The following is a 13,522-nucleotide window of genomic DNA, read 5'->3' as shown; positions in this document are numbered from 1 at the left end:
TTGTCTTTTCCAAAACATCTGTTCACGTTCCCTTCTCCTGACTTGACTTTCCCATCAGTCTCCCTCATCCCTGTGATAGGAATATGTACCTGTATGGAGGGGAACTCATCATTTCTTAGCATGGCGGCCACCCAGTGGTCAACATCCTCTCCCTGTCCCTTGACAATTTGACCTCAGCTGATGTGAGGGAATCTCCATTCAAGTGACCTTCAAGATACACACCTAGCGAGGATGGTGCTTGGTTCATGGGCACCAGTCGGGCTCTCTGCCCGCCTGTCTGGCCACCCAGGCCGGCAGACTGGATGCTCTGCAAGCCCAAGCTTTCATTTTTCCTGTTGCTTGTCCCTACAACCGTGAATCCACACAGTATTTGTTCTTTTGTGATTGACTAGCTTCACTCAGCATAATGTTTCCAGATCCGTCCGTGTCATGAGGTGTTTCTTGATTTCATCACTGTTTTCTATGAATGCATAGTATTCCATTGTGTGTATATACCAAAGTGTTTTTTTTTAAATCAATTTATCTACAGATGGGAATTTCGGCTGTTTCCAACTTCTTGCTGTTGTGAACTGTGCTGCAATGAACATAGGAATGCATACGTCTGCTCATAATCTGTTTCTTATTTCTTTGGGGTATATGCCCAGCAATGGTATTGCTGGGTCGTCTGGTATTTCTGTTGCCCTCAGTTTTAGGAATCACCATATCACTTTCCACAGTGGTGGTACTTTTTTAAAAGTCCACCAGCAGTGTATAAGAGTTCCAATCTCTCCACACTCTCTTCAGCATTTGCTATTCTGGGTTTGTTTGTTTTTTTAATTGGGCTATGATTATGAGTATTGGATGCCATCTCATGGTTGTTTTGACTTGCATTTCCCTGCTGGCTAGGGAAGGAGAGCATTTCTTTTTGTGTTTATTAGCCATCGAGGTATGAGCCTTTGTAAATTGCCTATTCAGGTCCCTTGCCCACCTTCTAAGGGGTCATTTGGTTTTTTGTTGTTGTAGGCTTGTAATATTCTGTAGATTTTAGTAACTAATTTAGTAACTAATCCTTTGTTAAATATATTTGTTAAATATATTTTACCAATATTGGGGCCCTCATTTTACTCATTTGATGAAATCATTTGATGTGCATGTGTTTTATTTTTAATAGGTCCCAGTTATCTATTTTGTCATCTACTGTGTGTGCTTCCTTTATTTTATCTGGTAGTCTGTGTGTGCCCTGCATTAGGGCCCTTAGATTTGTCCATATTTTTCACTTTTAATGCATGATATTTTTTAACAGTTTTATTGGAATATAATTCACATGTCATACAATTGCGTTCAATTATATTAAGAAGAGTTGTACAATCATTACCACAATCAATTTGAGAACATTTTCTTCTTTCTTGTACTCATTGTTATTTGCTCCCCATTTTTCCCAACATCACCTGTCATGCCCTCAAGAAACCATTAATCCAATAACTATCTCATAGATTTACCTATCCTGGATTTCATATAAAGGAAAACATACCAAAAAAACTCTAACAACAATAACAAAGTAAAACAGAAAAACCTCAATAGAAAATAAATCAGAAACTATTAAAAAGCAGAACAAATTTAAAATTAGTCAAAGGGAGATCAAATGATAGGTGTTAAATTTTAACCTAACTGCATCTGCAATAATCCACTCTACAATGCACTTTGCATAATAGCAAGGCTTTTCACAATCTAGTCTGTGGTCAGAGGAGATTCACAAGAGGTTTAATCCAAATGTATTTCCCTCTCACTTTTATTTATTTTTAACTGCAACAACTTTAAAGTGGGTCAAAAGGGAGATATAATGAGAAAATATTATATTCTAACCCAACTACATCTGTCATAATTGACTTTACAATGTTCTCTGTCTGATAATAAAGTTATTTACATCCCTTGACTAGGAGGCTTATTCATGTGTAGACCCATAGCTTTGGAAACCAGGTATCTACAATTAAAACTCTGATACTATTCTATCCTTTGGATTTGGACTTTATTATTTCCAATCCTTGGATCATACAGGCTGGTGGACTTAGTTAATGCCTCATTTAGATGGATATGCATTTGAAGACAAGCCTTTAAGATCCCAGACACTATTCTTTCTGATACTTGGGCACCATCTAGTTTCTTTGCCACACTTTGCTATAGCAACAGAGAAACATTAAGAATCAAACAGAACCCATATCTTTTGTGATCTCTTCATCTCTTCATGGGGGTAATTATCAAGCAGGCGCATGAATACATTATATATATACATATATATATGACATTTAAAAAGATCTGTTGTTGAATGCTGGGTTTTTTTGTATTTATTTTAAGAATATTGGATTGTGTCCTGGCATGTAGTTACATTATTTTTAAGTTTTACTTGGTCTAACTAAGAGCAGATTCTAATCTAGGGTAAATTTAATTCTACTACTCAGGCTAAGTTTACTTAAGACTCTAGTCTGTATATTATGAGATCTTTCCAGCCTGTTTAATGAAAAAATATTCTCATCTCCAAAATCCAATCTATTCTCCCGTTTTCAATGAATTACTGGAGTTCATTTTGGCTTTCCTCCCTGTGTTGTGGCCAATGAACTGTCTCCAGACCGTTAGCTGTTGACTCACAGGGTTCCTTTCTTTTGTTTCCACCCCTGAGGAGCCATGGTCCTATGACATCTGATTTGCAACATCTGAAAAAGGTTGTTTCACATCTTTTGTCTAGTTGTCTGATTTTTACAGTGAAGAGGTAATTCGCACAGCAGTTAATTCTTTATGAGCAAGAGCTTTGCCAACTGCAAAATCGTGTTTTCATAGATATTTGTATGGCTAGGTTTCTTTAATGGGTAGAAATAAAGTATAGAAAAATACAGGAGATCATATGAATCGTTATGGGGCTGTTGAGGGTTCAGATCCTATAAAAGATCTTAGTAAATCTGAGAATAGTGTCACCACTGATACAGTGTCTATCCTAATTACTGGGTACAATTTTATAAACAAACCCAACCCACTGCCTTTGAGTCAATTCTGACACATAGTGATACAATGTAGGGTTTGCAAAGCTGTAAATCTTTATAAAAGCAGACAGCTTCCTCTTTCTCCCTCAGAGCAACTGATGGGTTTGAACCACTGACCTTGTGGTTAGCAGTCAGCTTACTCAAGTCAAGCTCTACCATACATGACTTTGACTTTGCTACTAAAGAGTTTACCCTGAGACACTTTGTCGGATATTAAGAAAGAGGTAGATGCTTGGTGTTCTCTAAGGGCCTTTTTCTTTGTCCCTTTGTGGATTCTGCATTGATCTTGGGATCAGATGTCATCCCATTACCTTCTCTGATATACTTTTCCCCATCCACTTCTCCAATAAATCAGTGCTTTATGAAACTATTCAATTCTCCCCTTTCAATAATAGATCTATTCACCATCTCACTAAATCTTGGTGGATGAATTTCTGAGAATGTGTGCCGACTTTGGAATTGAGTGCCCAGTACCCTGGTATGTAACATTCCTATATTGGATATCCATGAACTTAAAGGGGATCAAGCAATCATATCCCTAAACAAGTGAGTGTAGTTTGTCTGTTTGATGGGATTCTAGGAATATACTCTGACATTTATCTCGTCACGTTGCATTTTTTAGGACTTTATGGTGCAGATTGCTGGTTCATCATGTTTGTAGAGTCTCCCAGAGTTGATTTGGACTTGAGATGTTCATGATTTGTATGATCCACATGTAGACCAGGGTTTCCCAACCTTTGCTCTAATTACGTTTGGGGCTAGATCATTCTTGGTTGTCTTGGGCATTAGAGGGCACTTAGCAGCAGCGACATTGGCCTCTATCCACTAGATGTCAGTAGCATCCTCCTCCCAGTTATAACAACCACAAATGCCTCCAGACATTGCCACAGAGCCCTAAACAAACCACAAAAAGCAAGCCTAAGGCCATGGAGTTGATTCTAACTCATAAGGACCCTAGAGAGGGATTCTGAGACCGTAGGTCATTAACAGAGCAAGCAGCCTCATCTTTCTTCTGTGAGGAGACTGGTAGATCTGAACCTCCAACCTTATGATTAGCAGCTCAATGCTTCACCTACAGCACCATTAGGTCTTCTTAAATATATTCGAGTGGGTGTAACATTTCTCGGGTTGAAAACCACTGATGTAGATGCTTAATGGTATGTCATACTCCAGGACATACCAGAAAAGGTTTCTGAGGCTGTTTATGGGAGGCTCTGTGTGAGAACAGCTAGCCTCATCTTTCTCCTACCTAGCAGTAGTACATCACCTACCTAGTAGTACCAGGCTTATCTGACAGTGCTATCAGGTGTGTGTGTGTGTCTATACACACCCACATAAATCAACATAGATCAAATTTACTGCCGCTGAGTTGATTCTCACTCATAACTTCCCTGTTGGACAGAACAGCATTGCTCCCTAGGGCTTCGGAGGTCCTAAGTCTCTTTCAAAGCAGAAAGCCTCATCTTTCTGTAGCAGATCACCTGGCGGGGTCCAACTGCTAAGCTTGCGGTGAGCAGCCTGAAGCCTCACCCACTCTTCCACCAGGGCTCTTACACACGCCAGAGAGCTTTGAAAGCTCGTGGGAAAATTCCATGATCTTTTCATTGCATTTTCCCATAAGCTAGTTGAAACCACTCATATATCTGCATACACTTGTGTGTATTTCTATACCTTGTAAGAATACATAAACATGGACTTAATTCAAGCCTAAGCCCACTGTCATCTAGTAGATTCCAGCTCGTTTGTTAGGTGCCATTGAGGCAGCTACAGCTCACAGCGACCCTCTGTACAACAGAGCCAAGCACTGCCCAGTCCCGGGCCATCCTCACATTGCTTCTTATGTTTGCATCCATGGCTGCAGCCTCTGTGACACATCATCGTGTCTCAGGCCTTCCTCTTATTTGCTGCCCCTCTACAGGATGTCCCTCTCCAGGGACTGGTCTCTCCTGACAGCATGCCCAAAGTATGTGAGACAAAGTCTCACCATCCTTGCCTCTAAGGAGCTTTCTGGCTGTACTTATTCCAAGACAGATTTGTTTTTTCTTTTGGCAAGTCCATGGTATTTTCATTATTCTTCACCAGCACCACAATTCAAGTGTCTCGATTCTTCCTCAATTTTCTTTATTCACTGTCCAACTTTCACATGCTTACAAGGTGATTGCAAATTCCATGGCTTTGTTCAAGTGCACCCTCATCCTCAAAGTAAGATCCTTACTTTTCAACCCTCCAAAGAGGTCTTGTGCAGCAGATTTACCCAGTGCAATGCATCCTTTGATCTCTTGACTGCTGCTTTCCAGAGCATCAATCATGGATTCCAAGCATGACAAAATCCTTAACAACTTCAAACTTTTCACCATTTATCATATTACCTATTGGTGCAGTTATGAGGATTTGGGTTCTCTTTACACTGAGTTGTAATCCAGACTGAAGGCTGCAATCTCCCTTCACCAGCAAGGGATTCAAGTCCTCCTCCCTTTCAGCAAGCCAGGTTGTGTCACCTGCATATGAACTCAGAGTGACACTCGGTGTGGTTTCCAGGACCGCAGTCCACCTCATCTGTCCCCTCACCTTTTCCCTGAGGAGTGGCTGATTGTTTTGAATCGCGGACCTTGTGGAGGTTCAGGTATAAAGGTACTTATTTGTCATCATGATTAAAAGAGCAATAAAGAAGAAATACTCTTTCAGTCCATCCTGTATGTACAATATGGTCCTCCCAGTAGCCTGTGATACTGCTTTCTGCTACAAGACACAATAGGAGATGAGTAACCAAAAGTCAGAAATGAATATTTCATTTAGAGTCGGATGCAAATAGTCAGATATTAATATTTACTTCTTAATTTTGCAGTCTTCTGACCAGACTGCACAAGAATGTAAATGTCTTGACAGGAGACAGTAGCTTTTAGTTCCCTGGGGACTTCAGTGTAATGAATCTGGTAAATAATTCAGGAGCACATGAGAGGCCAACGAAAGGGCTGCACCTGGTGCTGTATTGTTCCTGTGTAAGCATGCAGAATCCACAGATGGCATGCTACACCTTGTTCTGACTGAAGCACCGGTCCTGTGTTCAGTGGTGGCTGCAATGAAAGGGAGTGGTATTTTTGTTCTTTTCCAATTTTCTTCCACAATCAAAGAACACTGTGCTAAGCCATTTAAAAACACATAGCTGAACTGGCCTCCTCTTTTAAATTTCCACTGGTAAAACATTCAGATCTATTATATTCTACTAAGGGATAGGCAGTTTTGTAGAATTCGAGGTACATCTACCTTCCCTATCAGTGCTATTTGAGCCTTTCTGTCTTTCCACCTTTGTTATGTAAAGTGGGGCTTCCTTTCAGATCATAATATTTATATTGTAAGCATCTGCTAAGAGCAACAGGACCATTCTCCTGCCACTCACTCACTCACTCACTCACTCACTCACTCACTCACTCATTCTAGTGGAATTTCAAGACGTTCAGTTTCTCAACCACCTGTGCAGTCTACCCCTTTTGTATTAGCCAAACAGTTTTTAAAAACAAACAAAGAAAAGACTCTTGGCAAAGGACATTCTTCTGTGCCTCAGGTTGACTGAATACAGAATGTTCCTTCGCTCACGGAGAGAAGAGGAGCGAGAAGGGCCGAGGCTGTGCATCCCAGCAGCGCAGGGTATGGGGTGAGTGCTTCAGTCTAGGGTCAGGCAGGGCTCGGGCCATGAGTTGCAGGGAAAGGTCCTGCCAGGGCAGCAGGGAAAGGAAACTGTGCTCTCCAGCTTCCAAGTTGGTCTCGCTCTTGGCCATTAAAAGATCTAACGAGAGACTGTAGGGCCTTATCTCTGTACATTATCCGTGTGCTTTCTCTGTTGAAAATATTGTTTATTATAAAACCCACTGCTGTTTGAGCTGATTCTGACCACAGCAACCCGACAGAGGGTTTCCAAGAGGAAACCTTGATGTGAAGCAGACAGCCTCTTCTTTCTCCCTAGGGGCCTGGTGGGTTGGCATCACTGCTGTTGTAGTTAGCAGCCCAAAGCCTAGCATCACCGGGGGTCTTTTTTTTTTTTTTAAATAAGGGTTTAAATATGTGGTTAGGATGCATTGGACTGCTACACTAAAGGTCAGCAGTTCAAAACCACCAGCCATTCTGCGGGAGGAAGATGGTACTTCCTCCTCCCATAAAGAGCTGGAGCAGCAGTTCTCAACCTGTGGGTCGCGACCCCTTTGGGGGTCGAACGACCCTTTCGCAGGGGCTGCCCAATTCATAAGAGTAGCAAAATTACAGCTATGAAGTAGCAATGAAAATCATTTTATGGTTTTGGTGGGGGGGGGGATCACCAAAACATGAGGAACTGTATTAAAAGGTCACGGCATGGGGAAGGTTGAGAACCACTGAGTTTGAGTCTCAGAAACCTGCTGGGCCCGTTCTACCCTGACCTATGGGGTCACTATGACTCAATGGCTGTATTAATATGTTTTCATATTATATATGCATATTCATATTATATGAAGGGGGAGGCTTCAAAGAGTTTATGGGGAAAAAATTCCATTATCTTTTCATTTTGTTTTGCCACAAACTTTTTAAAGCCCTCTAATATACAAAATACGTGACTATGTATAATAAAAGTATAAACAAGTGCATATAATTAAAGCATATAAAATCTGTATAATCAGTCACGAGGGGCCGGGTGGTACAAGAGTGAAGTGTCCACTGCTGGCCAAGAGGGTGGCAGCTCATAGCCACCTAGAGAAAGACCTGCCAGTTTGCTCCCACAACAGTTACAGCCAGGAAACCTTATGGGACAGCCTGCTGTCACATGGGATCCCTATACATCACGGAATCCACTCAATGGTACGCAGTATCAGGAAATCATTTATGTGTAGGTACAGATGTAAATTCAAAACATCCATCAATTTGTTAACTGGTTTCCTTTCCTTCAGGGACTGGTGCGAGAGTACTTGGAACAGTGACTGCCATCTGGTGGCAAGCCAGAATCTTCCTGTAGTGTAACCTGATGGTTTCTAAGATGACTACTCTTGACTCACGTGGTGCGCACTGGCAGCAGGGGGCCCCGGAGACCCTGGAAGGCATCTGATGAAGGAGCCTGGTGCACTAACTCTGCCTTTCCACCTGAATGGGTTGTTCTGCTTGGATTCTGAGCCAGGCGTCCGTTCCAACATGGGGCCTCTGAAGAAAAGCTTTGAGTTGCTCTTGTGGTTTAATCGAAGACCAGTATCCCAACCAGTGGGAAACCAAAACTGAATCATCGCACACCAAGAGGGGCATGTGGTGACATGGAGCCTGAAATAAACTGTTCAGGATTCTGTGACAGTGTTCCTGGCCAGGAGCTGACACAGAGACCCTTTCAGGATTTCTGCAGAGCAATTGTAAGTGAACAGCCCCATCGAGCTTCTTAGATGTTCTTGGTAGGGGAGGAGGGCCTGAGGACATGGGGGTAGGAGGAAGAAGAGGGGCACTGCCCACGCAGGGCATAGCTTTGCAGCCGTGGTGATAATGGGCCGTTCATGTCCCATCTACTGAAGATTGCTCTTTGTTCACCGCTTCCCCTTATTCTATTCCCAGACCTCATCTGACAGCAGGAAAGCTCTCTCTCCAGTGTCCCCTGTCCTCGTGGGCATTGTTTGGACTTTTCTCAGCAGTGGACTTCTCCTGGTCATCTTCTTTCTTGTCTTCACAATTCGCTGCAAAAAGAACAGGTAAGCAGCCCATGCCCAGTTTCTCGTCTCCCCTGGTGGGAATTAGGAACCTCCGAGTGCTGGGATCATTTAGCACCGCAGGCTGCTAGCAGGTAGTATCAGCAGAGCTTGTCTCTTCACTGTAGCATCATGCTATCTGAGCAGGGGCACCGGAAACCATCCTGGCCTTTGACTGCAGCTTCCTCTGTATAAAGAGAAAGGTCAAGCCTTATATTTTACATTATAAGAGTAAAAAATGAAAACCCTCTCCCCAGAATGATGTTTACCTGCTTTATGAGAACATTGTGGTTGTCAGGTGCAGTTGAGTGGGTTTGAACTCATAGTGACGTTATGTGCTGCAGAGCGAAGCACTGCCTCCCTGGTCCTGCTCCATCCTCACAGTCATTGTTGCCTGCGCCCCTGTTGCATCCACTGTGCCAGCCCATCTCGCTGAGGGGCTGCCTCTGTTGCCGGCCTTCCACTGAGCATGACGGAGATATTATTAGTTAACACAGCGAGCACACAGAGAAACCTCTCAGAGCAACATAAAAGCTCTTGAAGGCACCGTGGCACCAGCTTGGGGGATGGTGGTGCTGAGGCTTCTCCCAATTCCAGGCCCCCTTAGTACCAAGATATTCTAGCTAGAGAGTCACTCACTCATCAGAGTAAGTATTTATGGGCAAAACCAACAAAATGGTGACCTTTTTAAATGAAAAGTCTGCAGAATCTTGCCTCTTCAGCTACTCAATCCTCCCTCAGGGACCACCCAGCTTCCTCCTCCCAACACTCTGCACCTTCATCCTGCTCCAGATGCCTCCGGGAAAGCCTTCCTCCAGCACATTTTCCCTACCCAAGGTTGATAACCCATCACCCTGTTTTATTTTCTTCACAGCAACATAAAGAACATTGGTTTGTCTACTGTTTCTTATTTCTTTTCCCCACAAGCGCATAAGGGCCATAAAAATAGGGGCATGTCTGTCTTGCTCACCACTGGGTCTCCAGAATTTAGAACAGATTCTGGAGCATAACAGTTGCTCAGCGAATAGTTGTTGAATGATTCTAGAAGGGAGGAGATTTAAATCCCTGGTGTGGTTAGTGCCAAGAAAACGCAATTCATTTGAAGTCTAGAGAACTAAGGAGCACATTCTATTCATCTACAACACAGTTCTATTATGCAAATTAATACCTAATGTCATTCTTATCCCAGAGAAATCATCCTTTAAAGCATTCAAGGGCAATGCTTTTCACAGTTCAATAGGTAGTCTTAGCTATAAGAAAGATCGTAAGACATAAGTGAAACATACTACTACAGTATCCTACTCAGGGAACTGATTTGAACTGGTTTAGACATAGCTGATAAAGCAAAATCAGAACAGAGTCAAATTTAAAAAACTAGGGTGAAATGGGAAAATACCGAGGATGGGGGAACATGACAGGTTGAAGCCCTGGAGTGGGAGTCTTAGAAGAAGCATCGTGAGCCCTTGCAGGAGCTGGTGTGGGAAATGGGGTCATTGCCGGACATGGGAGATGATGGGGTCATTGCCAGAAGTGGGAGATGGGGTCATTGCCAGACGTGGGAGATGGGGTCATTGCTGGACGTGGGAGATGATGGAGTCATTGCCGGACTGTGAAAGTAACACCTGTTCAAAGCAGCGTGGTTGACCACCCTCTGTGAGTGGAAACCACTGTTCCCAATTCAACCTCTCCAAGATACTTGGTTGCTATGCAACACACCCTGCCCTTGTTTCCTAAGAAGGAGATTATGTTTCTAGCAGGGAGCCCATAACTTTTCCCGTTTTTGTTATCCAAACTATGGAGAGCCTTTAGAATAAGGGGAATTCCAGAATATTTAATTGTGCTCATACAGAACCTGTACATGGATCAAGACGCAGGTGTACAAATGGAACTGGGGTTTAAAATCAAGAAAGGTATGCATTAGGATTGTATCCTCTCACAGTATCTATTCAATCTGTATGCTGAGCAAATAATCAGAAAAGCTGGAATACAGGAAGAAGAATGGCATCAGAATTGGAAGAAGGCTTATCGACAACCTTCAATATGCAGATGACGTAGCTTTGCTTACTGAAAGTGAGGAGGACTTGAGGCGCTTGCTGAAGAAGAGCAAGGATTTCAGCCTGCAGTTTGGATTACCGCTTAATGTAAAGAAAACAAAAATCCTCCCAGCCGGACCAGTAGGTGACATCACGATAAACGGAGACAAGGTTGAAGTTGACAAGGATCTCATCTTGCTTGGATCCACATCAGTGCTCATCGAAGCAGCAGTCAAGCTCAAACTATGCGTTGCATTTGGGCAAATCTTCACAAGACCTCTTTGGCGTGTTGAAAAGCAAGGATGTTCCTTTGAGGACTAAGGTGTGCCAGACCCAAGCCTCATATGTGTGTGAAAATTGGACATCGAATAAGGAAGGTCAAAGAAGAATAGATGCACTTGAATTAGGGTGCTAGTGAAGAATATTTAAAGTATCATGGACTGTCCAGAGAATAAACAATCTGTCTTGGAAGAAGTACAACCAGAATGTTCCCTAAGGGCCAGGACGGAGAGACTTCATCTCATGTACTTTGAATGACGTGCCCGGTAAAGCGGAGGGGCAGTGAAGAAGAGGAAGCCCTAGCCCAGTTGGATTGACACAGCGCTGCAACAGTGGGCTTGACATCCTCACACAACAATTGTGAGGATGCTGCAGGGTTTCTGTTGTCCCTACGAGATCGCTATGCGTCAGAACTGACTTGCTGGCATCTGACCACGACCATTATTACAGTTCACCCACACTTTACACATTTGGATCTGTCTGGTTTCATTTCACCCACCATTGTGAACCAGGAAAAATTAGTTCAAAGGCCCCATCTTCCCTTAGTGCATCTACTGGCTGCCTTAATGGTTTCAAGAATAGGTGTTCTCCCTACAACATAAAGCTCTGCAGTGATGCTGTACGTGTAGAAGAAGGAATAGAAGAAGGAGTAGAGAAGATAGGTCCCTGTGTTTAAAATCAGTTGACGGTTAAAGAAAGTACAGGTGCCAAGCAGATTTAAAATGTTGATGACACTGTTCTCCATTGGAGGCAGATGCCCCAAAGACCTACATCTTGAGATTTAAGCCATAAAAAGCAACTGTGGTAAATATATAAACTAGACCTCCCTGGGTAAAAATGGTAGTGGAATGCTAGTATGTAAACGAAGATCATGACTATTTTTATTAGTACTTTGGTTACAGAGTTAAGTGCATTTTGAGTGTTATGGCCCTGTCCTGATTTCCCACAATCCCTGATATTTTTAGACACTATATTATAGGATGCAAGGTTTTTCAAGAGTTTATATATCCTGGTAAAACGGAAACACTTGTAAACAGCATTAGAGCAGAGGCAACCGCAGTTATTTTATTCTATTCAAAACATTGCTGCTTGTATTGTTTGCAGTGGGATCATGAATTGGCATAAAGAGTAAAATATTAAGAGGCACTGTGAATAAGAACACATTTTACAATTAACTGGCTTACACAGTCAGGCAAGGCAAGATCAAATGATATCATTTCCACAGTGTTTTATTCAACGATAAAATGTGTTTAAAGGTACAGCCTCACAATCAGATCCTTCCGTTGGTTTCTGGACTGTGATTTGTGACTATGTGTGCATGTGCCTGCACACGTCGGCTTGTACGCATGTGTGCATGCATGATGTGGTATGGAGATATTGGTGGGGTGTGTCACTAAGGATGGAAAATGTTTTCATAAAATGAAATAATACAACAGTCAAAACATGGAAATAACACAAGTGTTCATCCACAAATGAATGGATAATCAAAATAGTGGGATATACATCAAACGAAATACTGTTCAGCCATCAAGTGAAATGAAGTTCTCATACGTGTTTTCTGATACCAGTTGCAATTTCAGGAATTCCTCGGGCCATGCACAAGAAGCTTATAGAAGGACTCACAGAACTCATTTTAATCACAGTTCAGATTTATTATAGTGAACACATACAGATGAAAATCAGTCAAGGCAAGAGGTGCATAGGGAAGGGAGCACAGAAGTTCCAAGTTCAAGCTTTCAGTTGTCCTCTCCTGGTGCAGTGATGAGAGTCTGGAACTTCCAGTACCAACATGTGACAATACGTGTGGGCTGTTGTTAACCAGGGCGGCTCAGCCAGTCCATGATCTCCAGATTCTGTTGAGACTCAGTCACATAGATAGGGCTGCCCAGTCACGTGGCTGCCTCAATCTTCAGCCCTCCAGCGTCAAGATGATACGATGTGGTCCAACTCACATTGCTGGCATAGAGTACCTGGCATGACCCACGGCCCTGGGGTAAACAAAGACACTTATCAGGCAGGACATTCCAAGGACTTAGAGATCCCCCTCCCGGGGAGCCAGGGCAAAGGCCAGATCTCTCTGTGGGTAAGATGAATCAGCTTATTCCGAGTTTGGGGCCAAGATTCACTTAACAGCAAAAAGATCTTTTTTGTCTGAGCATCAACATTTAGTGTAGCATTTACAGGACTCATAGCAATGGTATGAATCTGCCTGCCACTGGGAAGAGTCAGTACGGACTGGAGATAGTTTTTTTGTTTTGTTTTTTTAAATCATTTTTTAGGGGCTCATACAACTCTTATCACAATCCATAAACACATCAATTGTGTAAAGCGCATTTGTACATTCATTGCCCTCACCATTCTCAAAACATTTTCTTTCCACTTAAACCCCTGGCATTAGCTCCTCATTTTCCCCCTCTCTCCCCGCTCCCCCCTCCCTCATGAGCCCTTGATAGTTTATAAATTGTTATTTTGTCATATCTTGCCCTGTCCGACATCTCCCTTCACCCACTTT

At 42.8% G+C, this 13,522-nt stretch overlaps 1 protein-coding gene across 2 annotated transcripts in view; it reads left to right on the top strand.

Moving 5' to 3' along the window:
* Positions 1–6,611: 6,611 nt before the first annotated feature.
* GPR156 (G protein-coupled receptor 156) overlaps positions 6,612–13,522 on the top strand; it is a 96,111-nt gene continuing 89,200 nt past the window's right edge. For both annotated transcript variants that reach the window (XM_045294269.1, XM_045294268.1), the window contains exons 1-3: positions 6,612–6,663; positions 7,925–8,371; positions 8,568–8,701. In XM_045294269.1, the coding sequence (XP_045150204.1) occupies positions 8,279–8,371; positions 8,568–8,701 (227 nt within the window). In that variant the 5' untranslated portion in view covers positions 6,612–6,663; positions 7,925–8,278. The remainder of the gene's footprint in view (positions 6,664–7,924; positions 8,372–8,567; positions 8,702–13,522) is intronic.

This window comes from Echinops telfairi, unplaced genomic scaffold (genome assembly GCF_000313985.2).
Source record: "Echinops telfairi isolate 266 unplaced genomic scaffold, ASM31398v2 ScPeMD7_3509;HRSCAF=4178, whole genome shotgun sequence".
NCBI classification, from domain to species: Eukaryota; Metazoa; Chordata; class Mammalia; order Afrosoricida; family Tenrecidae; genus Echinops; species Echinops telfairi.
The sequence above is the reverse complement of the archived record's forward strand: the minus strand, read 5'-3'. Positions and strand labels throughout refer to the sequence as shown.